At 36.3% G+C, this 27,658-nt stretch overlaps 1 protein-coding gene across 26 annotated transcripts in view; it reads right to left on the bottom strand.

The window, feature by feature from the left end:
* The window catches only part of LOC145687471 (uncharacterized), a 303,707-nt gene that overhangs the window by 154,819 nt on the left and 121,230 nt on the right, over nucleotides 1-27,658 (bottom strand). Inside the window, exons 6-7 of one of the 26 annotated variants that reach the window (XM_081760948.1) lie at nucleotides 15,402-15,729; nucleotides 14,314-14,448 (exon numbers count right to left, since the gene is read on the bottom strand). The exons of 21 other annotated variants lie outside the window; for them this stretch is intronic. In XM_081760948.1, coding sequence (XP_081617074.1) covers nucleotides 15,422-15,729 — 308 coding nt within the window. In that variant the 3' untranslated portion in view covers nucleotides 14,314-14,448; nucleotides 15,402-15,421. Of the gene's footprint in view, nucleotides 1-7,867; nucleotides 8,214-13,389; nucleotides 14,449-14,472; nucleotides 15,730-18,168; nucleotides 25,681-27,658 lie in introns of those variants that run through there. 4 more of the 26 variants (XM_081760990.1, XM_081760957.1, XM_081760946.1 and 1 more) reach the window with 4 other exon arrangements.

Raw genomic sequence — 27,658 nt, 5'->3', positions numbered from 1 at the left:
ATCCGGGACCATAGGCCAACTCCGTTATGAATGAAAAAACGAAAATATAGAGGAAAGTTATTGGAAATAGAGATTTTCGGTCTAAAATGGAATTTTTCCAATCGGACTAGCTGTTCGGATTCCATATTGGTAAGGCACCCAATTTTAAGTGAAAAGTTTCCAGTTTAGCAGGCTGTTCGAACGAAAAGTGAGGATACACAAAAATGACGCGGGGACACATTGAACCTGTCTCCCAACAATGCTGTATTGTTGGTATGGTGAAGGCCCAAGGAAACTGTCTACTGAACTGGCAACGTTGCTTTTTCAATTAACACAGGGCGCGTTACTAGTGTCGAAGGTCCAACATTTTACATTGAAAACCAGATATTTCCAATAACTTCTCTCTACATTTTTCGTACCTTTACTCATAATAAAATTAGCCTATGATCCCGGACTTTTGATACATCCGGTATTATTATTAACATGAGCTTTAATAATTGCATGGTAAAAAGAAAGTAGCGTACTCTATAATACATTGCACAATCAAAACGATGAATTTAGCTGTACAATACAGTGATTTGCATGTTTATAGTTATAATTTGTGTGTGTGTGTGTAGTAGGTTTGCCAGCAGAATTGATGTGAAAGATATGTTATGAAAATTAAAATAAATAAATAAACTCCTGAGATAGTAACTTCTGACTAACATCTTTTCACATCACTGAAGAAACACATTCGTAGACAACATTTCGGCATACTTGAAGCAGGGCAAGAGGCTACCATTACCTGGCTCATGCGTTTGGAGCAAGAATTTTAGCAACCGGAATGAGTGATTTGGTATCTCGGCGGAATAAATGTCTGGATCTCAGTTGTGACTACTGAGGAATTTCAATGTGATACCAATATTATTTAACTTAAAAAGACACTGCACTTATGAAAAAGTTCTGCGAGTTATTTGATTCAGAAACTGTTTCACTTCATAAAGATGTAGACATCAACAAAACTGAACCGTTATTTAAATCCTTGACTGTCTTTTGCGGTGAAAATGTTCACGATCTGCTGGTTGCCATGAATTTAAAAGTAAGGTTATTGGAAGTTCTCAACAATGGGGATAAAGAAATTGATATTGTATCATTGCTAAACAGTTTAAAAGTTAACCACAGGTCTTTTGCTGTCAGCTTGTTGCGTTTAATATGGTTGCTAGTCTCGAATGTTGATGCCAAGAGATTCTTTTCCAAGTATAATATGATATAGTTACTGACAGCAGAACAAATTTAACCTTCCCTTCTCATGCGGTCACTGAGTGACGTGACTTAGTTGAGTCACTGCTTGTGAAAAGACAGGCAACCAACAACAGGTACCGAGGCTTCTTGTTCTTTTCTGCCCCCCCCCCCTTTATTTACCATGTTATGAATGGTGTTGCCAGACACATAGAAATACATGGAACACGCAGAAACGCGCACACAGCTATTCATGGTTCGAAATTTCAGTGTCCATTCGGCGACTATCCGGATCATATAGTTCGTAGAAGCATTTCCATCGTCTCAAGTTATTCCAGTTTGAAAATGGCTGTTAATAGTAAGCACGCACTACTTCTTATTTAGCTGGAAAAAAAAAAAAAAAACGCAGAGGGGAAAAAAGAATGTCTGTGCATCCTATGCTATCAACGAGATTGCAAACTGGCCTGTATCATACTTTTCATTATACAGCCGTGCTGTTTGGCTTCTGTTCGGGCCTTTATAAGGACATCCACCCCCTCTTGAGAGCATCATATCTCGCTGTTTTTCTGGCATTTGCACACACCTCTCAACCATGACCCCAATCCACACGACCATCTCTAGTCCCAGCAGACAGACAGAAGGAACCAAAAACGATAATATACCTAAATCAAAACAAAATTCAACGACACAATGAAACATAACTTAAAATATATATTACTTGGACAAAGTACCAATTATTGCTAATATGTCCTTTGTCCTCTGAATCTTGGAGACACACTTACCGTTTCTACCGATAGCAGATCGATCAGTGGCTGATGACTATTCGAAATCTAAATAAAGTTGAATTTTTTTTTTTTTTGGACGGACCCTTAAAGGTTAGCTGCTCCTGATAGAGAATGTCGCAATCTTTAATTATGGAGGCTGCTCGATTTTTATTTTAACTAGCTACAATTTATTTATTATCATTTTTTAAGAGTATTAGTCAAGATTGTTCCGACTTCCGGAACTATTTTTAGATATTTAGAACTGAATCCTTTTAATTGAGTGAGTTCCCTGGGTTCCGAAGATGCTGACATGAAAGGGGATATTTTAGTTGGCCTGAACCAGTTTGAATGAGGTTCGTGAGGATTCGCAGGAAGGATCTCTTTCTGCCAAGAGATTTGCCTTAGAAAAGCATTTGCATGAAAGGAATCCTGTCATTAGAACTATATATAAATATGCATATTATTTCCATACATTTTTTTTTTTTGAAGTATTGGAGTTCCAAAGTCAACATAAACTTTGTAATTAATTTCTCAATTTATATTCTTTTGTTAGACGCAGGTAATACTCTTCCACTTACCAATATTTTTGTTTATATATTTTTAATACTTAGAGTTCAACTTAATTTCAACACCTACGCTACTAGGCTACATGGGACGTAGATCTACAAACCACAGTACCTGCCACAAGAAATCGAATCCGACTCCTGCAAGGGCAGCAAAGTTCTAAGCACTTAGCCACAAAGAATCCCATTAATATATGTTCGGTTTTGTCAACAACATATTTCCGTCCTTTACTTCTTTCCTTAATGATTTAATAATAATAATACATAATTCTGGTAAAGACAATAAAGAGGAGCGCGCCAATATTTTTTTTTCCAAATTAGTATGGAAACCAAAAATGGTAGATGTATACCACGTTTGGTTTTAGTACAGAGATTAGAGTCGAGATGGAATATTATTCTTGAGACAGAATTGATTATAGAAAACCGCTTCTCCCTATTACCGTTTTTACCTTATAATAATCAACGTTTAAACCGAAAGTAGTTGATTTATGCCATTTCTGGTTTGAATAGAGGGTTAAGAGAGGATATAGTACACATTTTTGGAATGCTAAATTGATTACAAAAACACTTTTCCCTATTTATTACGGTTTTTATTCTATGGTGATCAACACTGAAACCGGAAATGGTTGATTTCTGCCACTACCGATTTAAATAAAGTGTTAAGAGAGTAGATGCGAACTATTCTTAGAAGGCTAAGTCGATTCCAAGGAAATCGAACTTGCTCTCTTATCGATTTTTCTCTATATAGATTAATATTAAAACCGGAAGTCGTACTGGATTTCGCCCACTTCCGGTTTTAATACAGTATTAAGGACGGACATTTCAATTATTCTTGGAAAGCTTAATCGATTTGAGAAAACCCCTTCTCGCTATCTATTAAGGCTTTCGCTCTATAATGGCAACGTTAAAACCGGAAATTGTTGATTTTTACCACGTCCGATTGATTAATCGTCTCCATTAACGAACTCGGACGAGATACCATAATCGTTCCACATATCTATTGCAAAAACAGGATATAAAAATTTGGCATTTGTCCAAGAATTATTGTGGGAGTAACGGACGGACGTACTAAGAATACAATATTATAAGTGCTGTTTCGTGATAATAATAATTGTTATAAGCGTAGATCGGAAATGATTCATTTGGAATAAGGGGTGACTGCAAATCTGATGATTAATATAAATGACTAATACCCAAAGAACAAAACATAATAGACGACTAGGCAGGGTTAGATTTACCACTAGGCCCTAGTCTAGGGCGCAACGTTTTGAGGAGAGCACTTCGAATGAAAATTTAATTAGCAAGACGAAGAAAAGTGCAAAAGTATATTAATAATAATAATAATAATAACATAAGTCAAATTAAACAGTCTCCAAATAATAATTGATTTAGCAAGTCTATTGGCTTTAATCATTGGTCGTTGAAGCTAAATAGAATTTTAACGTTGTATAATTACTTGCAGTAGACAGTAGCGAAAAGGCGGGTAATTATGATATACTGCACTTCCCTCCCAACCCTCCTGTGCATGTGCTCCTCAACACCTTGTCACAATATAAATCTAGATAAATTTCAACAATCCGATTATTTTATTCCTTTTAATGAAATTCTGTGTTGGAATATTCAAACTATTACGGACGAAAATTCAAAACGAATTTCTTTCATTATTGCGCCAACGCATATTGTAAAACTCATCATTCTCTGTAACTATTTGTATTTCACGAGAAAAAACCGTGAATTTGTAGTAATTAAAGTCTTTCTTCACAGCATTTGTAAAATGAAAATTCATTAAAATTTATACTAAAATGAAATAAAGGTAGACCGCTATGCATAAAATAAGGTTTTCATTATTATTTTCTATTGAGTTAAAAATTTTCCCCATCGGGGAGGGGTAGAAAACCCGCGAATAGGGCAGGTACGGAAAGATCAAGTATGCAAGTTTCGTCTGATCATTTTTTTTTTAAGCATATATATATACATTGGCATCAAGATACACTGGCAACATTGAATGGTGACGGTCACTGCAGTGTCCCCGTACGAAGGCTACAATTTAAAACAATGCTTTTCCTCGAGTGACGGACACTGAGAGTTCCTCGAGACAGCTGCGCGAGAGCGGCCGGTGACGGCAACTGCAGTTACCTCGTACGAACGCAACGATTTAAAGAAATGCTTCACAAGCAGTTGCGTCACTCAGTGACTGCATATGAAGGTTAAGTAAAAGAAGAATTGGTAATGTCTTGCTGCATGTTATCCTTTAACTAAGGATGAGGTTAGAGGAAGTGTTTAAATTTTGCATTAATTTCTATATTTTAGTCAATATATTAGCTAGAATGTGCACCTAATCAAGGTATATCCTCATTTTTGTATTAGATATACACATTACTACCAAAAATATACAAGTTCCATAGTTTAAAAAAACTTGTGCCACAGTAGACACAAATGCGAAAATTGTGATAATGCTACAAAATATCAAAATTGTTGTGAAAAAGTTTCGTCCCTACTAATTACCTTTGTCGACCTAATTACCTGGCTGACTGACTATCAATAGGGTCCCATAACAAATCTTCACGTACATCTAGGTTTCGCAGTTATTAGTAGCTTTACTAGTTTCTAACATCTTATACTCGACCATCAAACGGCATAATTTACTCTACTGCGAATAGTGATTATGAGAATTTCACGAGCATAATTATTAGATAGTTGAGGATTAACTTCTATTGAAACTTTCTTTTGATTAAATATTACAGCGTTTCCATAAGACAAAACGAATTATCATTACAATATAGATTATACCTTTCTATCTTTATTTCTAAGCACGTCAGACAAAGTATTAGTGACAGTAGGGAGTTTCATCGTAACATGTGGTTAAATGACATCACCGCTGACCAATGACTATTATTGTTAACTGAGAGCAAGTGTGAGAGCCCTCTCCTCCCTATAATGAAACATGACCGAGGCTCTGTGATGCTGTAGGTCACGTCCGTAATAACCTGGTACTTCGTGGTTTCTGTGATTAGTTTTATGAATATCCAAATGGACCACATCATCTTCCCTAGCCCGCCCAACTTCCAGACTATATTATGGAGCACATGTTGTCAGTTGTGGAGCCAGAATCCAGAAAAGATATTCTCGCTGACGGAACTGAGTGCTGTGTTGCATGATGAATGGTACAATATCCTTTGGAAACTATTCATTACATACGAGGGTGGTTCAGCATCCTCCGCCTCTGATCCATTTCTAGTGGCAGGAGAGATTTGTAATGTTATACATATATTGAGCACACTTTAGACTAATATCCACAGAGTTTCAAGGATTTACCACTATATATATATATATATATATATATTAAAAAATATATATAGGCTGATGATCAGTAAGAAAAGTAGCCACAATTGAAGAAATGAAAAAATCAGAGGTCCGAGCAGTGATAAAATGTTTACTCAAGAAAAATCTAACACTGAATGACATCTATGCAGGTATGGTGGGAACTCTTGGAGAGACTAGTCCTACATATGACCTAGTGAAGAGACGATGCTGTGAATTTAAATGTGGTCGGCAGACCTGTCAAGATGAGCATGCTGGTGGTCCACTGCAACGGTGACCACATCAAAAATGATTACAAAAGCGTATGCCGTGGTTTTAGCAGACCGGCGTGTGACTGTCCACCATACAGCTGAGACATGTGACATCTCAATTGGCAGTGTGCCTTTAATTCTACATAAACATTTGTTAATGAAAAGGATCTCTGCATGTTGGGTCCCGTGAATGCTGACGGTCGATCAAAAGAGTCAGAACCAATTACGGACAATAAAGGCTGACAAGCCAAAGTTTCTGACGAGATTTGTTACAATGGATGAAATGTGGGTTCACCACTTCGATCCCGAATGTAAACGCCAAGGTATGCAATGGAAACATCACAATTCTCCACAAAAAAAAAAAAAAAAAAAAAAAAAAAAAAAAATCAAGGTTTAACCATCAAAGGGAAAAGTCATAGCCTCTGTTTTCTGGGATGAAGAAGGAATTTTGATAGATTATCTCCAACAGGGAAAGACAATCACAGGTGCTTATTTTGCAAACCTAATTGCACAATTACGTACTGCTGCCAAGGAAAAACGCCGCGGAATGTTGGTTCGTGGTTTGTTATTCCATTGCGACAATGCTTCCGCCCACATCTTCCAAGTTGCGGTGGGTGCAATCATGCAGCAGGGTTCGAAATTCTCTCTCATGCCCCTTATTCTCCAGACCTGGTTCTCAGTGACTTCCATATGTTCCCCAACATGAAGAGACATCTTCGTGGAAAACATTTTGCCAGTGATACGGAGGTTATGGATGTTGTGAATGAATGGTTGCAGGACCAATCAAAACTTTTTCTTTTTTCGCTGGAATTGAAGCACTGGATCGCCGATTGGAAAAGTGTGTTCCTGTTGTAGGGGACTATGTTGAAAAATGACTGTAGTTTGGTTTTCTTACGGGGATCCCACCTATGTTAGAGACGAAGCATACTGAACCACCCTCGTGCTTCCATTCCACGAGAGCCAAAGTAGTTTTGTATGTTAACTATAGTCCCGCGCTCTATTCATCAGATAAGTTGCACACGTTTCTTTCAGGCGTTGCCATTATTTTGATAACCACAGGATTCTTTGAAGTTTGTTTTCCCCCTCTCCCATGATTTTTGAATTGTCTAAATAATACAAATTCCGAATATCTGCTTTGATAGGTAATCTTGTGTCTAGAACTATATGTGATGATCTATTGTCACTGGAAAATAACCTTTTATTTATTAAAAATCGCTACGCTAAAGCTTAACACCTGTTCCTTTTCATCTTTGTGTCCAATGGGAAATTAAAGATGACTTTTATCCTCCACCTCTAATTCTACATAACCATACATTTCACAAATCTCATGTAGATAACTAATGGCTGCAGGAACAATACTGGCGCCACTGAACATAACTGTTTCTATTTGATTGAAGATTAAAAGCCCTTTCCAGCACCAAGCCTATGAGTAGTAAGTAACAACTATTCGTATTTTTATGCGAGGAAAATATCCCAGCAATAATTGAATCGAGATCACCAGCACAAAAAGCACGCGCGTTCGTCAACACGGCTATGAAGGAGCCCTACAGTTATTTTTATCATCCCATACCTAGAAAAATCTAAGTACCTGCAAAGTTTGAGTTTTCTTAATTTATAAAAACTGGTCGAGGAAAAAGGCGTTTTCTTAATTAACTGAGATTTCCTTGAAATCCTTCAGTATTACTAACAAATGCATCTAATTAGGGAAAATAAATACAACTGAAATAATAAAATAAAATAGTTTATTATAAATCTTACAGAAAATTACAGAACATAAATCCGAGAAGTTGAATGGGATATTCCCAAGAATGTATATTGCTCATGATAACCATTTTCACGCAATACTGTTTACATACACGAAGGATGCTGTTGAAGTATGTGACGTTTCAAATTGGAAATACGACTAAAGACACCATTGCAGATAGGGCATTTTGTGGTTCCTGAGTGAATTGTTCTATGTTGTCTTACAGATCCGTGATGACTGAAGCCTTTTCCACAAATATCACAATAGAAATTATACTTCTTTTTATTACCAAGAATGGTTAAAATATCACCGTATCCTGTGTTGCCTCCTGCTTCTGAATATGGCCATGTTTCGTTCTCTGGATGTTCATGCTCTAGAGAAAAAAGTACGTTGACGTTACCAGCAATGTTCATATACAAAAAAATTAAGCTCCTTTTATTTTTTTTTAATGAAATGCTTGGATTCCTTAGTGGTGAATTATTAGCCTGTAGAAATTTTGATATTCTGTTTAACATACCCTTAAATAATAATAATAAAAAACGTATGTGCATGTTTCATATTTAGAACAAAGAAGAAATGTGAATTGTTATTTATTTTGTTAAAAAAATATATATTTCCACACTTCCCTATTTCGTCATTTTATGTATTTTATAAAGCTAAAAGGCGCCTATTTTGTAAGCAAGAACCGATAAAACATTACTATATATTTTGATACTCTAGTACGATGCACGAACAAAAAATCTAGTCTCCACAAGAAATAAACGAACATAGCTAGTACGTATACACATTTTTTTCTTCACTACGAGTACAATTTAAATTTAGAAAGTAAAAATAGGAAGAGAATACTTACTTATTGTATGAATATTGTTTTACTACTGTATAATATAAAGTTCTTTCGTATTCCCACAAATAACATATGAATGACTGTTTTCACATGACAAGTGTATGCCTTTTGCGCAACAATAAAGTCCTTTAAAATCAGCAGAGATTGCTGGTACAAAATGTGGTACAAATACAACAATGAGAGTATATTTATCTGATACTTATTTCAGACAGGGAATCTCAGTTTATTTCAAAAGGCTTATGGAGAACATTTTGTATCCAGAGCACAAATCTTCAGATGGTTCAAGGCTTTGACAGGCCTCGTGCGGAGAGACCTTCAACCTCAAACGGACAAGAATATGGAAAGACCGAGCAGATTCTTGTGATGTCAGAACGTCGATGATATTGAGAATGATCAGCATTGAGTTAAACTTGTATAAGTTTAACGTTCATCAGATTTTAACACAGGATATGCGTCTGAGAAAAGTTTCGCCAAAATAGTTCCAAAGAGCCTCACGATTGGGCAAGTCAATCAGATGTATCTTGATCTTCTCTACAGCCTCAAATATTAGAACCGACTTCTTAATATGGCACGCAACGAGAGTCGGGTAGCCTAGAAACTCCAAGAAAATAACCGTACCGAAAATCAAAATGATAAATTTTAACAGCCCTGGAATCGTCTGCAAGTATGTCAAACATTTTATTGCGAAGTCCCTGAATAGCTCAGGAAGAGAGCAGCACGTGCGTTACCGGTATTACTCGCACTTGGATGATGCATCACAACAATTTCCAATGCGTACGTCAGTTTCCATCAATGAATTCATAGCATGAAATAAGGATTTTAAAGAAAAATTCTGTGGCCTTCCAGCCCATACTTCCCGTCGGATCTATGTCCCTCCCACATGAGAAACCATTTGAAAAGGCGCCACTTTCGAACTTGGGTCAATCCAGAAGAAAATATGTCCAAACAACTGCTACTAACAATGACAATAACGCCTCCGTCGCTGGAATTATTTTAACGAGGTCAACATTTATATGCAAAAGGAATAAAATTCTTGGCATATATGTACCGAAATCAGCCTCATTACTTTTCTGTCAAACTGTGTGTGTGAATGCTAATATATTATGGGAGAGAGATGAGTATTTTAAGTCATATATGTACTAAATACATACCTATTATTTTCTCGTAATTTTTAGAATCTAATTTACCCTTTGAAACTGATCATTATAGCAACCTAAAACTTAATTCATATAACATAAAATTTCTAAATCTCTAACTAATGCTGACCTTATTTTGGAGTTTTTGCACTACGAAGGCCACTTTTCTACATTTTATGAAGACATACGTGGAAGTCTTTTGTATCTTGTTATTCCACCTTCTCAACCGCTGCTCACAAAACTGTTTCCTTTGTGGCTAAATAGCTAGTTCTCGCATCCGCGTTTGGTTTCCGATGACAGTTCTGTTCAACTTTACGCAAAACTGTCGGTCTGTTTCATGTAACTTCGGTGCTGGATACGGACGTAAACCTTTAAACTAACAACCAATACAAACATGAATTTTACGAAAATTCTTGATTATATATATATAATACAATGAATCGTATTATATTGGATTTGCTTCATAAATTATCGACAAGATTCTAACTTCTGACAAAAGTGGCAATTACAAAAAAAAAAAAAAAAAAAAAAAAAAAAAAAAAACTGCAAGCGCACCTTTTATATGAGGTGCTTCAGGCAATAATGGCAAACACAAAAAAAGGCTAATTTCCTGAAAATGCACTCTGAACGGTCAAACTAACCGTCAATTTATTTTAAAACGAATTTTCTTAGAGAAGGATGAACGATTTCCATAAACTACATATACAGGAAAAAGAACTAGCTGCAATAGAGCAGTTTGGTATTACTACTCTCATACCTCAAACGTAATTTTCGAGCGTTTACATAGCACGCAAATTTTGCTGAGTACGCCTTTACTACCCGAAATGCCTCATACAGCATCAGTGCTAAAAACGAGCACATATGCGAATATGTCTTAACCTGATAGAGCCTGAATTATTTGGGTTCAGTTTTTTTGTTAATTTATACTTGAATATGTTAATTGGGCTTCATACATCACAAAAATACTATTGCATCTATGAAAATATTTTTTGGTGTCCATATATATAGTGTGTCCATATGGTCACGCTAGGCTCTCGTGATATATAAATGCAATAAATAGCACTAGAGTAGGGTTCAAAAACTATATTTTTCTTATCTTTCTTTCATACAAACTTATTCCATTTTTGTCTTGGGAAAATGACAACAATAGTGTGTTTAATACTTCTTAGTATGGAAATTGAAAAAAAACAAGGAACACAAAGGCCAACATCACATTTTACACATGTTGTATGCCCCACTGATGAACAATTTTCTCCAGCACATCTTCTTTTGTTGCCAGGATCAGGAATAACTAAATGGCCAATACTATCAAATCTTACTGATATCTAAGATATATTCTGTTTCCAGAGAAACTCAGTCTGGATACAAGTAGACGTCCAGCACCTCTTGGAGGCGAACCAAATGCAAGTAAATAGTATTGAGCAATTTCTCTTCTAAATTCTAGTTGACTGCAAATTGAACCAGCATTCAGTGATGTCTGCCATGCATTGTAAAATAATACACCCAACAGCCAAGTGAAGATTGACCACCACCATTTCTTTCCCCTAATACCAATTCTGTAGTCCTTTATGTTCCTATACATTCGATCTGCGCCCCCCATAAACGTATTGTATTCTCCGATCAAACGTGCACGAGTGATCTTTTTCTTGGCTGACCTGGAATATCTTTTTACATTTCCTAGTAGGAAACCACCATGAACAGTGAATGCGACTGTGACTACTGAATTGTCATGCCATCTTGAAATGACTACACCATGTTCACTGCCTCTATGTTCGTGGTAACCTCTTTTCTGCTTCTTGAATTCAGATGACACTGAGAAATTGATTTCTTTGAGAACCCTGTTTTCACGTATAGCACCAGTTACAGCATATCCATTAGACTTTAGGTGTAAGCTAAGTGGTATGCTTGTAAAAACATTGTCGAAATAGAATCTGAAAGTAATTTTTAACGTCACTTGGGAATTAATCGATCATATATAACAGACGATCGGTTACTTTTCCAAATTTTTGTTCATATTCTGCTATGCATTGCAGAGTTTTGCCTTGGTACGCATCAAAGTTGATTAGGTATCCATTTGGTCTATTCAGGCACCAAACCTTGTACCCGAAACACACAGGCTTTCCTTTTATAAACTATTTACAACCATGTCTGCAATAATATGCTATCATTGCTTCGTCAAAATTTATTGCCTGCGCTGGAACAAAATGTTTGATGCAATTACTTTTTAATTTATTCATTTAGTGAGCGTAGTTTCCAAAGTTTATCTGATTCACTCATCTTGTTGTTGCCTGCAAAATGCAAAAACCTCATTATCTGAATAAACCTCTCTTTTCTAATTGCATTGTGTACCATTAAATTTCTCGTATCAGTCCCAGAATCCCAATTGTATATCTTGTCCGGAATTGTATTATACCCTGACACAAACAAAACACCCAAAAATAATTTCAAATCTTCTTTAGAGACATTCGGATCCGGCATGTTTTTAAAAAGCATATTTCTGGATTTCACATATAGCTAAATCGAATATATCTTCATCAAAGAAAAGTTCAAAAAGTTCAATAGGTTTGAAGTTCCTATATTTTAAATAATCTCCTACGGGGAATACAGGCAGCGAATTCTTGATATCGTTTTGTGTCCACTTTCCCCTGTTTTCACACTGATTCCGTTTCTTTGAAATACTACTTTCCTCCTTCTCTATGTTTTCACTCCCTTGTTCCCGACTCTCTCCTTCCTTCTCCCCCTCAGTCCCTCCAAAACGCATGTCGTTCTACCAAAGCATTGAGTTGTCTTCCACTTAGGTTGTCTATCAAACCGCCAACATCTTCATCTGCCGAATCCTCGTCAGGTAAAATATTTGATTCTGGAGGCTCAATAAATATACACTCTGTTTCTCCATGGCCTATTTCATCCGATTCCTGAAGTAATTCTAATACTTTATGCACGGTTAAGTACCTGGAAATGCGAAGGAAAAGTTTTTCTTAGGACGGAAAAATTATGATTTGCCAAGCCTTATTGCTACTACGAAAGCCTAGCGTGACCATGTGGTAACATGAATGGTACATGGCTCTGTACAACGTTCATGTATGTTTCTTAACACAATACATTATTTACCTCAACGCCTGACTTCTTTCTCAATCAAAACGCACAATAATTGGAAATATTTTAACAACAACGTAAAGATCAAATGAATTCTCACCTTTTACTATGTGCCACTGTTGCAACTCTAGAAGCAGCAAGATTTTTAGATGCACGTAACTCCACACTAAACAAAGAAATCACAAGATTGATGCTGAAATCGTGTCAAACACATCATTAGCTGAGAGTTGACAGCGCTACATGTGAGTCTTTGTGAAACTAACCAGAGGAAAACAATTTGAAGGTCATCGCGCGCAATGTGACCGTATGGTAACGCAAGGTTATACCAGGTTAAGCATAATCGCATGTAACATCTTACTGGACTATTTTATAAGACTGTATAAAATATGAATATACATTTTATATGACATGAAAAGATGGGGAAAATAAGCAATATTCATACTGACTTTTTTTTTTTTTTTTTTACATCCACTAGAAGAACTGACATTTATTCACATGGTTATTATGTCCTGTTAAATTTAACAGGGTTACCCTGAAGAACACAAAGCTTATGTGCTTCTCATTTATTAGCAATTCTCAATAGTCCATTACAAAGATTATAAAAAAGAAGAAGAAATAAAGAAAACTATTACTTATAAACTTAGGATCTCAGACAATTTGTGTATTATATACCAACTGAAATTTTCAAGAAGCAAAATTGTGAAATTAGATATGTAATAGCACACAAAAACACACTATACCTTCACTGGTGTTTCCTGATTATAATCAGATCTATTTTTTTTTTTTTCAATTATTAAATGAAGACCTGAAAATTTTTCCATTGCTTTCCGTCTGAAATACGGATTAGGTGCCTATAATTTCAGGATTTATTATATTAACCTTGATTAAAAACTTATTTATTTTGCATGTTTAAATGACAAAAACAACTAATCGTAACAAGTTTATTTTATTTTCACATTATGTTATATAACTGTACTGAACAGTAATACAGTAGAACGTCTCTTAGTATGAAATCTTTTAATACGAACATAGTGAAGTTCCAGAATGACACTTTAACAACACTAAACTACAGTCTGCTGCTACTGATCAGTATATTGTGTAATATGATTGTACAATATATTACTATAAATCATTTATTTAAGACACGATCACAGCAATTAATTTAGATACTACATTGATTGTCATCTTATTGTAATGAAAATGTCTTTGTCATGATGAAGTGTTCCATTTGGTCTACTACACGCGTATAATGTTATGTACTACACGCATGTGACGTTTCAAATCACTCTTCCTACTGAAAACATGAAAACACACAGTACATTTTGTTTCCCCGGAATGCATAGCACTATGATATCGAAGCGATTTAATATGACGAAAAACTTTCCCGCATTCTTTACATGTGTGTATTCCGATTGCCTCCTGAACCAAAGGATCACACAAGGAACCCACTGCCCCATGCAAGTCGACAGAACTGGACCACATAGGAAGAGCTCCCTGTTCTTCTTGGAAATGGATGACATCTGGCTGTCCTCCTACAATGGAGGATAAATGTTACTACCTCCTTACTACCAGCTTCAGATATAAAATATTTATAGTGCTTTTTAGATACGTAATCTTTAAAACTATTTTTATAGTAACTGGATGCTATATAACGATATCTTCTTCATAAATTCAAATTAAAAGTAGAAACTTTCTTGTTGTATCAAAATAAAATGCCACACACACAGTTATTCGAACATAAACAAAAGGAAAATGCGCTATTATTATTATTTAAAAAAAAAATACATTCGACTCTTACAGATGCTTTCGTATATAAATTACCATAAATGATGTTAGTATAACAAATAATTACAATAAGTACTTTAGTATTTACACACTATTTTACTAATTAAATGGGAACGGTTTTCAATTATATCTCATAATTTGGACACAATATATTTAGGCCTATTTGATCTTACTGAAAACTTGCACACATTTATTTCATATTTACAACATATTGTATATAATTTTAAAAACTGTTGAATGGTTACGTCTTGGCGTATTAATTAAACATTCTATCAAAACTATTTAAATATTTATATTTAAAAGGAAGTTTAAAGAATCTAGTAAACTTGGTCGAGTCTACAAACCTGTTACAAAAAATGCACAATTCAGGTAACTGCTTTATTAGGAACGATCTAAAGAAAAAGTGAGGAATGATTTGACTTGAAATGTAATTAGGCTAAAGAAGGTTTGAATAACCTCGTTTTTATTTTCTTGACATTTTAATGCGTAATTAATTCAATTGTACTTTGTACTTCATTTCCTTATTTGGCTTTAAAAAAGGATCCGATTTAATAATTTTGAGAAATATATTTGATCAAGTAATACGTGGACTAATAGGAACTAAACCTGTACAATAAATAATCCAATAACGTACCGAATTAATCCAGGTCATATAATATTGATAAGTTATTCTTTAAAAATTTACAGAACCACTACTTGCCAAAAACAAGAAAACATGTATCACACATCCAGCTCCACGCCATGAACAAATCGGAGATGGCGCTTCATGTTGCCCCTTCTGCTGAGCACAACTGAACATATGTGACATGTCGTTGCGCCACGATGGATAGGGACATGCAGCCGTAAAGAATTCTGATGCTGGAAGCTTTTGCCACATACATTGCAACTAAACTGCTTCTTTGGACTCTCCTCTTGTATGTGTGGACTAACTAAGAGATGCAGATTGGTTGTTGAATGAAAATCTTGGTCAGGAGAACAAACAACTTTGACTGCATTCTCTTCACGGTCAGCAATCCAGCACATTCCTCCTACAAAAGGAGGGAATACCACATATATATTGCCAAACCATTTATTGGACTATTTTTAAACATATATACATACGTACTTAAAAACAGAATGTCAATCAATATTACATTTTGATACTAACTCACGCCGTTACGAAAACCAATATCTTTGAAAGCTGTGGTTTATTTAACAAACAAAACAAGCGGCATCTTTAACATTCCATGTTTATACCCAGTTAAGAAGATATTATAATACATATCAAATGAATTATGATGAAAAGATTCGTGGAATGACCAACACCAGGTAACATCCCGTTAAGAAAATGAAATTCTTCAGTTTAACACCCTACGTATATGTCTCTCGGACTAAAGGGAGGCGGATAATTAAGACAAGTGAATGATGGTGAAATAATTGGTAGAATATGGGAGGAAACGTGAGTACCAGAGAAAATCCACGGACGATGTTGTCCACCAGAAACTTACTTGGACGGGGATTGAACCAGGAACCCTACGTATCAGAGGTAAACGCTCTACCACTGAGCCATAGTGTTTCGAACATGATGTTGATGGAACTTACGATTCACTGCACTAAAGGTGATTAGTAATTACTATTGACGTACCAAACCAATTTCCAGTCAATGAGAGACTTTAAACCAAGTAAGTTTCGTTGCTCAGTAGTTTGAATTATTATACCTAGTTATATCATAAATACTATCACAAGTTTAAATGTGAATAACACAGAGAGTATTAACACCAAGGTAATTTATTTTGATCATGTTTTACATTAATATGTTGTACGCCTGACACACGAATCATTTTTCGAAATGTCCCCCCGTGGCCTTGATGCAGGCACAAAGTCTGTCCGGCCACTGGTCAATGGCATTACGTACCACGTCCATGGGAAAATTGTTCACTGCTCGGGTCAAGGATTGTTTTAGACTGTCGGCAGATGGATGCCGTTTATGGTAGACCTTTGCCTGAAGGACTGCCCAAAGTTTGTAGTCCAACGGGTTAAGGTCCGGGCTGCTAGAAGGCCAATCAGTGGTAGAAATGAAGTCGGGGACGTTCCGTGCCAGCCAGTCCTGGGTTGTTTTCGCTTGGTGGCCTGGAGCGGAATCCTGCTGAAAGGTCCACCTTTCTCCAGGGAACATGGTAGCAGACAGCGGTTTCACTATAGGTGTTAGCACTGTGTCCAGGTACACCTTGGCAGATGTTTTAACTGCAGCTGGGTTGTGCCTGAGTAGCTCACTTCCCACCAAACCATCACTGAGGCAGAATGGTGTGCTCTCTGAATCCTTGGAGCTGCCTCAGCAGCTGCAGTAGATGACGTGGCATACACACGGCCATTTTGGGTGTTATAGGCCTGCTCAATTGTGAACACCTTTTCGTCAGTGAACAGAATCTTTCTGTGCAGATTGTTGGCGTAACGCTGCAACAGTCTCTTTGATTTAAGGACCCTCTGCGACATTAATGTTTGGGTCAGAAAGTGACCAGTCCGCCTCTTATACAACCGTAGATGTAGGTCACTCCTGAGAACACGAGACATGGAATTTCTGCTGATGTTCATCTCAGCAGCCATCACACTTTGTGTTCGAACAGGATTTCTTCGAATTCTTGTTGTGACTGCTTTCTGGACCTGCGGGGTTCGTACCATTCGTGGTCTGCCACTCCTTGCGCGGTCAGCTGCCGTTCCAGTCTCGGTGTATCGCTGTATGGCGCGATACATGAATCTCTTGCTAATTTGTAGGGGTTTCAGGAGGTTGAAAATCTCACCTGCTGTCTTCCCAACCTTGTGTAGTGCAATTACTACTACACGATTTTCGTAATCGCCCCACTCCATCAGAACTCAGTACAATATCAACGTATGTCATGAACAGTCAAACACACACTACATGCATCTTCCGCTTAATACACAGATGGCAGCACTGTGCAACTCCGAATGAATACAGCGCCACTCCAAACTTTGTAACAGTATTTATGATATAACTAGGTATAAGAAAACGTATCAAATGTATTATACGTGTCTTCAATTAATTCACGAGCTGTTTTAATAATTCTATACACATGTCTAAATTGTATTCAGAACTAAAATACGTTCTTTTCAAGTTATTTCCATAATCCATGACTTTACGGATTACACTACTGAAGAAGCAACTGATCATATCGAAGGTAATCTTGCAAGATTCCATAATTAGAATAGCTAAAAATGCATGTGCCAAACACGCTACAAGTTTCAAATATGAGAATGAAATCAGAAGTTAACGCTCAAGAGGAACACTGTGGATGGAAAAAGAATCTGACGATTTGGTGTAAAACACATTCAAATTTTAAAAAAATATTATAACATTCTATTTGTTCATAATGCGTTGTTTAAGTCAAAGAAAAGTATCTTCTTAATAATCTACTTTTCTACGCTAACGTTTTTTGCATAAGCAGTAAATTTAAGTAAAGCAAAGAGAATCCTTTCGAGTATAAAATTATTTTTTATTTTAAATCTCCAAATATTTAACACAACTTTGAAAGTTTATTTTCCAATATACAGTATAACAAAATATTCAAAAACATGATATGATATTGTTAGTATTATCAACATAAGTATACATTATAATATCTTTACAACATTACAATACAATTATTTACATGAACAGGTACATAAAACCTTGGAATTAATGTTTTCGACAATTAACACTGAATTTGCATACTGAGTTAACTTCACTTCTCTAGTTCTTTACATAAAAATGAGTTCAATTTATGAATCAATTATTCCATAGACTGAATCACTCCACAAATCACTCGGAATATGAAAACTCGAAATATACCTCTAACACCAACTTTATTAGAATACAATCTAAAGTGAGCAGAGAGCTCCCATAGTTTCGTTAATGAATTTTCACAAGTCATTTATTTCATTTAAAGCTCTCCCTATTTTCATTAAATTCTATTTTTGAAACAACAAAATTATTATTTTCAGGAAAGATATAACTACTATAGTACAAGAAGGAAACTGAAAACTTATTTGAATTACACGATGTGTGAAACCACCCATCCATCCTTTCTAAAAATGAAAAGAACTCTTTATCCAAAAAATGTCAAATATTTCCATAAAAAGAGCATGTCCTATCCAAAGTGATTTAAGAAGAGATCAAAGTTGTCTTTCTAGACTGGAAGTACAGTCTATTTCACGTGAAATAAAAGTGTTGATAAAAATGTGACTATTCGCAAAAATATGTAATAATAGAAAATTTCTATCCTTGTTCTACGTATCTCCTTTGTCCTTAACATAACATTAAAAGTTTGAGAAAAGGAAAAGCTTCATATATAGAATACATACTCCTCCCTTAATTCTTTTTAACATTGTGGAATACTGTTTAGTCAAAGTATCAAATAACAATCAAATACAAGTTTTGTAATTTTCAATACCCTATATTGCCCAGAATTTTTCGGGTGGAAATAACTTTTAATTCAAAATCGATTTCTGCACGAAATATTAAGTTTTTTTTTTTTCCCCTTTGAAATACTTTTTAAGTAACTATGTCTTTTGCTCATGACGTTCGAAGTGTGAAAATCTGATAAATTCAACGTTAAACTCAGAGTGGATTAGGATGAAGTTTCGGTAAAATCCTACGCTTTGAATTGATAATTTACTTTATTACAATTTAAACTCAACGTTTATTCCAACGAAAACGGATTCAAATTCTCCAATATATGAAAATGAATTATAGGGACCTACTACATAAAACCTGCAACCTGGGACAAGAAGATGAGACTGTCAACACTTCGTTCGAAGTCGTGCAATCGATGAGGTTTCCAGCAAAGAACATGCCAATACAAGCATGTTTAAAAAGCCAAGCCTCCTACAAATACAAATATCATACAATAAAATAAAATAATAATAGTAAGCTTTCTTTGGCATGTTATCTGATAGCCTGAATTTCTAATATTCTTTGTGTATGTCACAAATTTGCAATAGTGAATGAAATTCGAGGAAGAAAGCTTTCAAAAAACAAATCAATGGAAATCAACATTTAAGGGGCGTTGATTTTGCTCAAAATGAGGAATAAATTGAGACAAAAGAAAAAAAAGACAAAGCTGAAATACAAAACGCTTAGGTGTTCATTGGAATAATAACACTGTACAACAAATTTAACTTTTTTTTCTTTGTTTTTTTCTTGCCCCGACGTTGTGAATTTTGATCTCCTGAGTTCGAATCTGAAGTCAAATTTCCTATATCATCAGCATTTTTTAAAAACACTGTTACCCCTATGGAACACTTATGAGTATTGCCAAACTACAAAACTAATGTCCTTATTACTACCGTAGTTACCTTACCAGTTCGAGAACAAGCTGCGTAATTTCTTCAACTGAGTGATGTTAGGATGGCAAATACGAAGTCATAACACACCAACAGATGGCAGCGCAAGGCTGTACGCACAGACACAGGGAACACTGACCTTCATAAAGACATCGGTTCTGTGTACATCAGCAGCTGTACAACTGGTGTTATTCTTACCACGTCTGCAATTTCATCATCAACAGCAAGTTAGAACATCGAGCGAAGGTGGAATTGTGTTTGGAACTGGGCAAACCCGCCACGGAGACACATGACATGATTCGGCAAGTGTACGGTATGCTGCAATGAGTCGTTCGCCGAATATTCTTCCTCAGTCGTCTTAAAACCTGACAGTAGAACTCGCTATTGACCGTCTTGCCCTGGGGACGAATTTATGATATACAATGCCGCGAATGTCGATAAAGACGATGAGTATTCATTTGATCGAGCTGTGGAGCTACCTCTCCTTTCTCGGTCGTGGATATGCTGGGCTCTTCCACTGTGTAGACCAGCGTTTCCCAACCTTTTTCAACTTGCGGCACACTACAGGTGTAACTTGAATTCTCGCGGCACACCCATATTATATATATATATATATATATATATATATATATATATATATATATATACAGATGGTGAACAGAAAAATGGAAACACCTGAACGAAATTGCAACTGATGTTCCTCAAACCACGCTGCAACAACGCCAGCTGTATGAATGGGTGCATTATCATCCTGGAAGATGGCGTCATTGTCCGGGAACAACATCCGGACCATAGGATGCAAGTGGTCTCCTAAAATTGCGACATAATCGTTGGCAGTGATTCGTCCGCTAAATGTGACCACAGGACTCAATGAAAACCATGACATGGCGGCCCACAGCATCACCGAGCCGCCGCCATGTTTCACAGTTGGGCGGAGACACTGCAGATCATAAGCTTCTTTGGGCGTTCTCCACACATAAACACGGCCCGTGGTTGGGAATAGGGTGAAGGATGACTCATCCGACCATATCACACGTTTCCAGTCCTCAACGGTCCAAGTTGCATGGTCGCGGCACTATTTACGGCGTGCGAAACCGTTATGGTCCCTGATGAGCGGTTTGGCCCGTGCAACACGACCCCGTAAGTTTATGTCATGTAATTCGCGGCGGACTGTGATTGTCGAAACAGGGTGGGGAGGTGCTGATTGAGTTCCTCCGTCACTTGCTCCGCAGTGGTACAACGGTTCTGCGTGACAATGCACTTTAATACCCGGCGTGACCTGTCACTCATGATTTTTTTCCGCCCACTGTTCCGCTTCCCTGATGTGGTTTTCCCGTGTGTTGTGTAGGCCGTCATCACCTTCGACACTGTCCCACGCGACACACCTAACACAGTAGCCACTGCCGTCACACTCACTCCACATAACCGCGCACCAACAATTTGCCCTCTTTGAAAATCTGAGAGGTCTCCCATTTTACACTACCTCCGTCTGGTGCAGCCACTGGACACTGCTGTACCACTGCGCCTGACGTAGTATGGAGACCGACCTAACACACCACCACCAGTGGTCCGGCGCTGCGGGCGCCACGACACCACTGCCAACCCATACATCTGACGTGTTGCCAACCACAGGTGTTTCCATTTTTCTGATCACTTTCTGTATATATATATATATATATATATATTTACTATTATTATTGATAATATAAAATATCGTGTTATTTTCTTGTGATTACTGATATCCTTCTTACAAAGAAAGCTCGATCACTGACTTTCCCCCGTGGTAAATCATTATGCTTATTTTTCATTCTAATTTTAAAATAGAAAACAATTGCAATGAAATATAGGACTTGGGTTTTTAAAAATCCACTTTCTCTTTCGAAAACTGTATCTAACCTTTAACTAAAAGGGAAGATCACTATATAACGAACAAATAAATAAATATACTTTTAAAACACAAATGTAGGTAATTTGTATGCATGTTTACTTTGTTGAATTTATTGAATGATATGTTAAAATTTCAAGTTACGAAATAGTCTGCAACAATAAAGAAGCAATAATGGTCATGACAATGATTAATACGTTTTTCAACATTAAAAATGTACAGAAAAGTAACACAGTATGAAACTTAAAATTGTAGATTTATAGTAGAGGGTCATAGTAATGTGAAATACAAATATACATTTTTCCCTATGTCTTGCAATTTGGTTCCTATAAAATTAATAATTTGTTTCGATTTCCTCGCGGCACACCAGCAGCCCATTCGCGGCACACCGGTTGGGAAACGCTGGTGTAGACTGTTGCTTTCTCAGGATCGTACACGTACACCCAAGATTCGTTACCGGTAATGATTTTCGACATGAAGGACGGGTCACCCATGGCACGTTGACGGAGTTCTTGACAGACTTCGACGCGGTGTTCCTTCTGCTCCTGTGTCAGCAAACTGGAGACAAACTTGGCAACAACACGGCGCACATGAGATTTGGTACCGTTCCATATGACAGTGACAATGGTAGCAATATTATGCCGATCCGGCGATCCTCGTGCACAAGCTGCGAATGGTTTCAACATTTTCGGGTGCTGTGCTCGTTGGAGATCGTTCTGATCTCTCTCGTCTTCCAGTTATGTTCTTCCACTCTTGAAGCGCATGTACCACTCAAATCACTTCGAGTGCTACATTGCAGCATCGACGTACACTTGCTGAACCATGTCATGCGACTCTGGCATACGTATTTTCCCAGTTTCACATAGATTTCACGTTCGTCCGTTGTTCTAACTTGGTGTCCATGATGAAATTGCAGACGTGGTAATAGCATCAGATGCACAACTCCCAATGTACACAGGACGATGTCTCTTGGCACACTGCCTTATGAACGTCAGTGCTCCCTGCGCCCGTGAGTACAATCTTGAACTGCCATCCAGAAGTAGTCTTGAAACTTTTTGAAATCACCTCGTATAATTGTAATTCTAAGGCAAAAAGCCTAACAGAAACTTACACATGCTTACAATATGGTCAGTGTTGTATTATGAAATATAGTATGTTGTTGATTCATGGTTGGTATTATGTATAAAAGAGACCTAGAGTTTTGTTTAAATAATTGAACTATTATCCATTTGTTATGGGTCACATTGCAACATCTGATGTAATTTGCTAAGTGTAATGTCATTGGAGAAATTAAAGATCACTCAGAATTATAGCTTATTAGACCATTACTTCTGGTCGAAAGCAGTATGGAAGCTTAAAAGTGTTGTTTTATAGATTTTACTCCTACACAGTATGTTGGTCGTATGTTGACCAGCTACAGGATAACTTGTTTATGGTACAGGTTTGTTTGAAGTACTCCTTCAAAAAAGAAGTCTTAGTTTATTTAACATGTAATACTTGAAAATGTGGGTCATATTATTTCAAGAGATTCTCACTACCACAAATATTACAATATGAAATCCAGAAACAAGATCTTTGTTATATAGTGTAGTAAGAAGAAATACATAACTGATGTACACTCATGTCCAAAATTATTGTCGCATGTCTATAAATTTGTTGTTATATGAATATAATTTGATAACGAATTCGCACGGTATTTCTTATAATGTTAGTATGTGTATAATCGGCAAAGACATGTATGTGGCAAATTTCATGTCAAAAGAGCAGTAAATAAGAACAATAAAACGAAAATAAAAGTTTCTTATCCATTTAGCAACATTTTGTTTTACTCGTTCTAATTTTCGTATTTATAATTCTTTTCCTATGAAATTTACCACAAATATACATTTCCCGATTATACACATTGTATCAGTATTTAAAGTACTCTGCAAAATCATAATCCAATTATATTCTTATTAGAAGACAGTTATACATATGCGACAATCATTTTGGATATGAGTGTACATATATAAAAATAAAAAAATAACTAATCCCAAATCTAGAAGCAATTTCAGTAGCTTCTCATCAAAACTAAATTACCGGTTACGTCTCCTTACTGTGTATAATACATAAATAAAATAATACCAAATTACTGAAAAAGTAAGTAATACTGGTTACATTTTTTTTTTTTTCAATTAAAGAAGCCTACAAAGATTATCACGTCATACTAAAGTACTCTCAAAGTATTATCTTGTTGCTCCAGTTACGAGAACTTAAATTCTCCCTCTTTGTTTCTTAACAATGTGCATTCATAAATATTTGCGCTCCCGAAAGCTCAAGGTATGAATTTTCGAGCAGAAACATTTCACACAAACTATAAAAGTGACATGCTAACAGTTCACATTCGGTTTCAATACAGGCAGGTCCTACCCTTCTGTTTCTTCTTTTATCAAACACTTCTGCATGAGAAAGAATTACATGAACATTTTCAGCATTGTTTTGTACGGAAAACATTATTATCTTTCTTCTTTGTTAACAGACAACTCTTTTCAATAATAAAAGACCTTCGTCTCCCCCTCTTAAAAAGAAAGAAAAACGGGGCGTGGTCAGAAGTATCTGACAGCATAGGTTCAACCAAGATAGCTAATGTTATGTTGGAAGTTCAAGTTTCTATTGCACAAGTTAACTATTCCAATCTAGGCTACTCTTATTTGGCCGAACCTTAGCGGATGTTCTGAAAAACATTTTTCTTTTTGACAATTAAGTCTGCTTGGATATGACAAAATTTAGTTAGGCCTATATGAGTTTCTTTTTTAACTTATTCTTAATAGTTCACCTATACCACACATATTTCTTTGAGGGTTTGAACTGAAATCTTTCACAATTGAATATGTGAACTATTAACAAAGTATAAATCCCTATTTTTTCCAGGTAAAAAATAAAATAAAAAAATAAAAATAGGAGAAAACATTAAATAGAAGTTTTTTGCGTAAAATATAATTCTGACTAAAACAAAATCATTAATCCATTTTGTAAGAATCCGTTTGAATAAGACTCTCATTTCGGTTTGTTCGGAAGCTGAATATATCACTATTTAGTTATGCAAGTATATAGCATCTTTTATGAAACTCGTTTTCACTCATGTGAACTGATTTAGGATGTGCTTACGTGTGGTCTTTATAATCTGTTTTAGATTCTTACTATTACCTACACTACTGTCTACAAACTGTCATGAAGAACATCAAACAAAATAACTATTTTTTTATGCGAGGTTACAAATCATACACAGTATGTACTATCTCCTAAGCTTTTACAAAATATATGAGAAATAAAACCTCTGGAATGTTTAGAAGGAATCTGTAAGTAATATTTAAATAAATTACACAATTATTTCAGTATTACGGACTTACTAATTAAACGGGCCTTTTGACATGAGGCAGCGTAAAAAATGTACAATAACTATCTAATATTATCGCAAAAGCTCTGCATAAAAGGTACAAACTAGCTCAAGACCCAAGAACCAGTCACGACTTATGGGTGACACCATGAACAAGTAGAAGATGACGTCTCATATTCGACATTCGACTAAGAACAACTGAGCATATGTGACATTTTGTATCTCCACTGTGAGTCCGCATATGATGATGCAGAGAATTTATATGTTGGAAGGTTTTTCCACAAGTGTTACAACAGAAATTCTTCTTTGGACTTTCGATTTTACTTTGTAGATTGTACACAGTTGTCATTGCTTCTAAACCTCTGTCGTTACCTTCTGCGTAATCACCACTCCACCATAGCCCTATAAAACGAGGGAACAGATCACTTTACCATGAACTCTCTTTTCAAACTAGAACCTGGATTTTTTTCTTTAAAAAAATACAAAGCAATATAAAAAAGATTTAAAAAATACAACTCACTAAGTATATCCAATATGTTCGGTCACTACTTTTAAATTCTTTCCCATTTCTGAATACAGAAGGTTTATACTTGATCTAAAAGGTTACTTAAACAAGCGCAAATTGTGTGAAATTCATTTTCAAAAAGCTACTATGAAATATCGAACTATACGCATATTTGTTTAAAATTTAGACTGTTTTATGTCAAAGTACATCAGCCTTTACAAATTATAAAAACAAAGTGTGTGACTAAAATATAACCCCGTTTTGATCAGTATACAATATATAAAGTGTATCTTATATATATTGCAAAAACATTCTCGTCTGTCCATCACGCTAATCCCTACGATATTATGGAAACTACAAACGATTTAAGAGTTACAGGTTGCATGAACATACATGTAAAATATTTTGATATTCCTAATAGACAAGCCGAAGGCTTGGGGAAACTAGTTTTGAAGATGATCAACACAGCGCTGAAGCCGCATTTGGGTACCGGAAAACATGTTTAGTTTTACAGCTTGCAGTTCCGCATGAAAAATGTTGCGCACTTTATACGTAGTGTGGCGGGCCGGCGGTATGCGTTTGCGTAGACCGGCACCCACACAAGAGAGTTTTGTAATTTACCAAAATACTTCTAATTAGTCAACCAAAGTTTCTGCAAAACACCAACTATAACTCGAGCGGCAAAGTTATACTGGAAACAGGAACTCAGCTAACAAAACAGTTCGAAGAATCTTAGTATTACACGGTAGCGTTGGCCGTGGCCAAGACTTATCTTCTAATGGAAACAATGGAATCGTTATCCTGATTAAGGTTTTATAACCAAACAATCCTTTGGGATATCTCTTGAAACAAAACTCGACAAATATGTTCCTTGCAGTAAGCCTGCAGTTTATTGGCTCTAAGCAAATTACAAAAACCAGAGCCGGGGCGATAGTGTAAGTACTGTGTCTATATATAAAAGAGTTTAACTTACGTGGCGACGTTCCAATAGGTAGTAAAATAACTCACTAAATGTCACTGAATAAAACAAACTAACTGTAGCACTTTTCACAAATAAAACAAAAACTGCACTAGACTGGGAGGGCACGAATCAGTCCTAGTGGGTAGGTAGGTAAGAGGTATACTATTTGATCTACCGGTCTGCGAACAGACATCAAATAGGGTAGGTGTAAAGGTTACCGTTTGATCTACCGGTCTGCTAAGCAGACATCAAACAAAGTTGGTTACCAGAAGGAATTAAGGTTACCGTTTGATCTATCGGTCTGCGAACAGACATCAAACAAGGAAGGTGTTAGGGTTTACCGTTTGATCTACCGGTCTGCGAACAGACATCAAACAGGGAGTAACTATTTGATTTACCGGTGCGTTTTAGGCCAGCTAAGCAATAAACTTAGAGTCTGTCAAAACACACATCAAATAGGGGTGCGACAGAACTTTAGCCGTCAACTTCCTAAGCTTGCCAGCAGTTTCTGGAGCGAGTCCGGGCTGAAGCGAAACTTGCGGAAGTAGATTGCCAAGTTCGGAAGGAGGTAACTTTAGCCGTCAGTTTCCTAAGCAGACCAGCAATTATGGGAGAACCCTGGCTGAGCCATCTTGCTTTCAGAAACAGATTGCCAAGTTACTATGAGGATTAGGTAGGGTAGTACTTTGACCGTCAGTTTCCTAAGCCGACCAGCAATTATGGGAGAACCCTGGCTGAGCCATCGAGCTTTCGGAAACAGATTGCCAAGTACTGGGTAAACCAAGGTAGTGAGGTAGGTAACCAAGAGAGTGAGTAGGCAGGCCTCCGTAGAGGCAGAGAGGTTGGAAGGCAGAAGGATGGACAACTAGAGACTTCTTCGTGATAAGTTCCTGAACTGAAACGTGCCTAACGAA

Source organism: Thermobia domestica, chromosome 1 (genome assembly GCF_964235325.1).
Source record: "Thermobia domestica chromosome 1, izTheDome1.hap1.1, whole genome shotgun sequence".
Classification (NCBI taxonomy): Eukaryota; Metazoa; Arthropoda; class Insecta; order Zygentoma; family Lepismatidae; genus Thermobia; species Thermobia domestica.
Note: the sequence above shows the minus strand (reverse complement) of the source record. Positions and strands in the feature narration are given on the sequence as shown.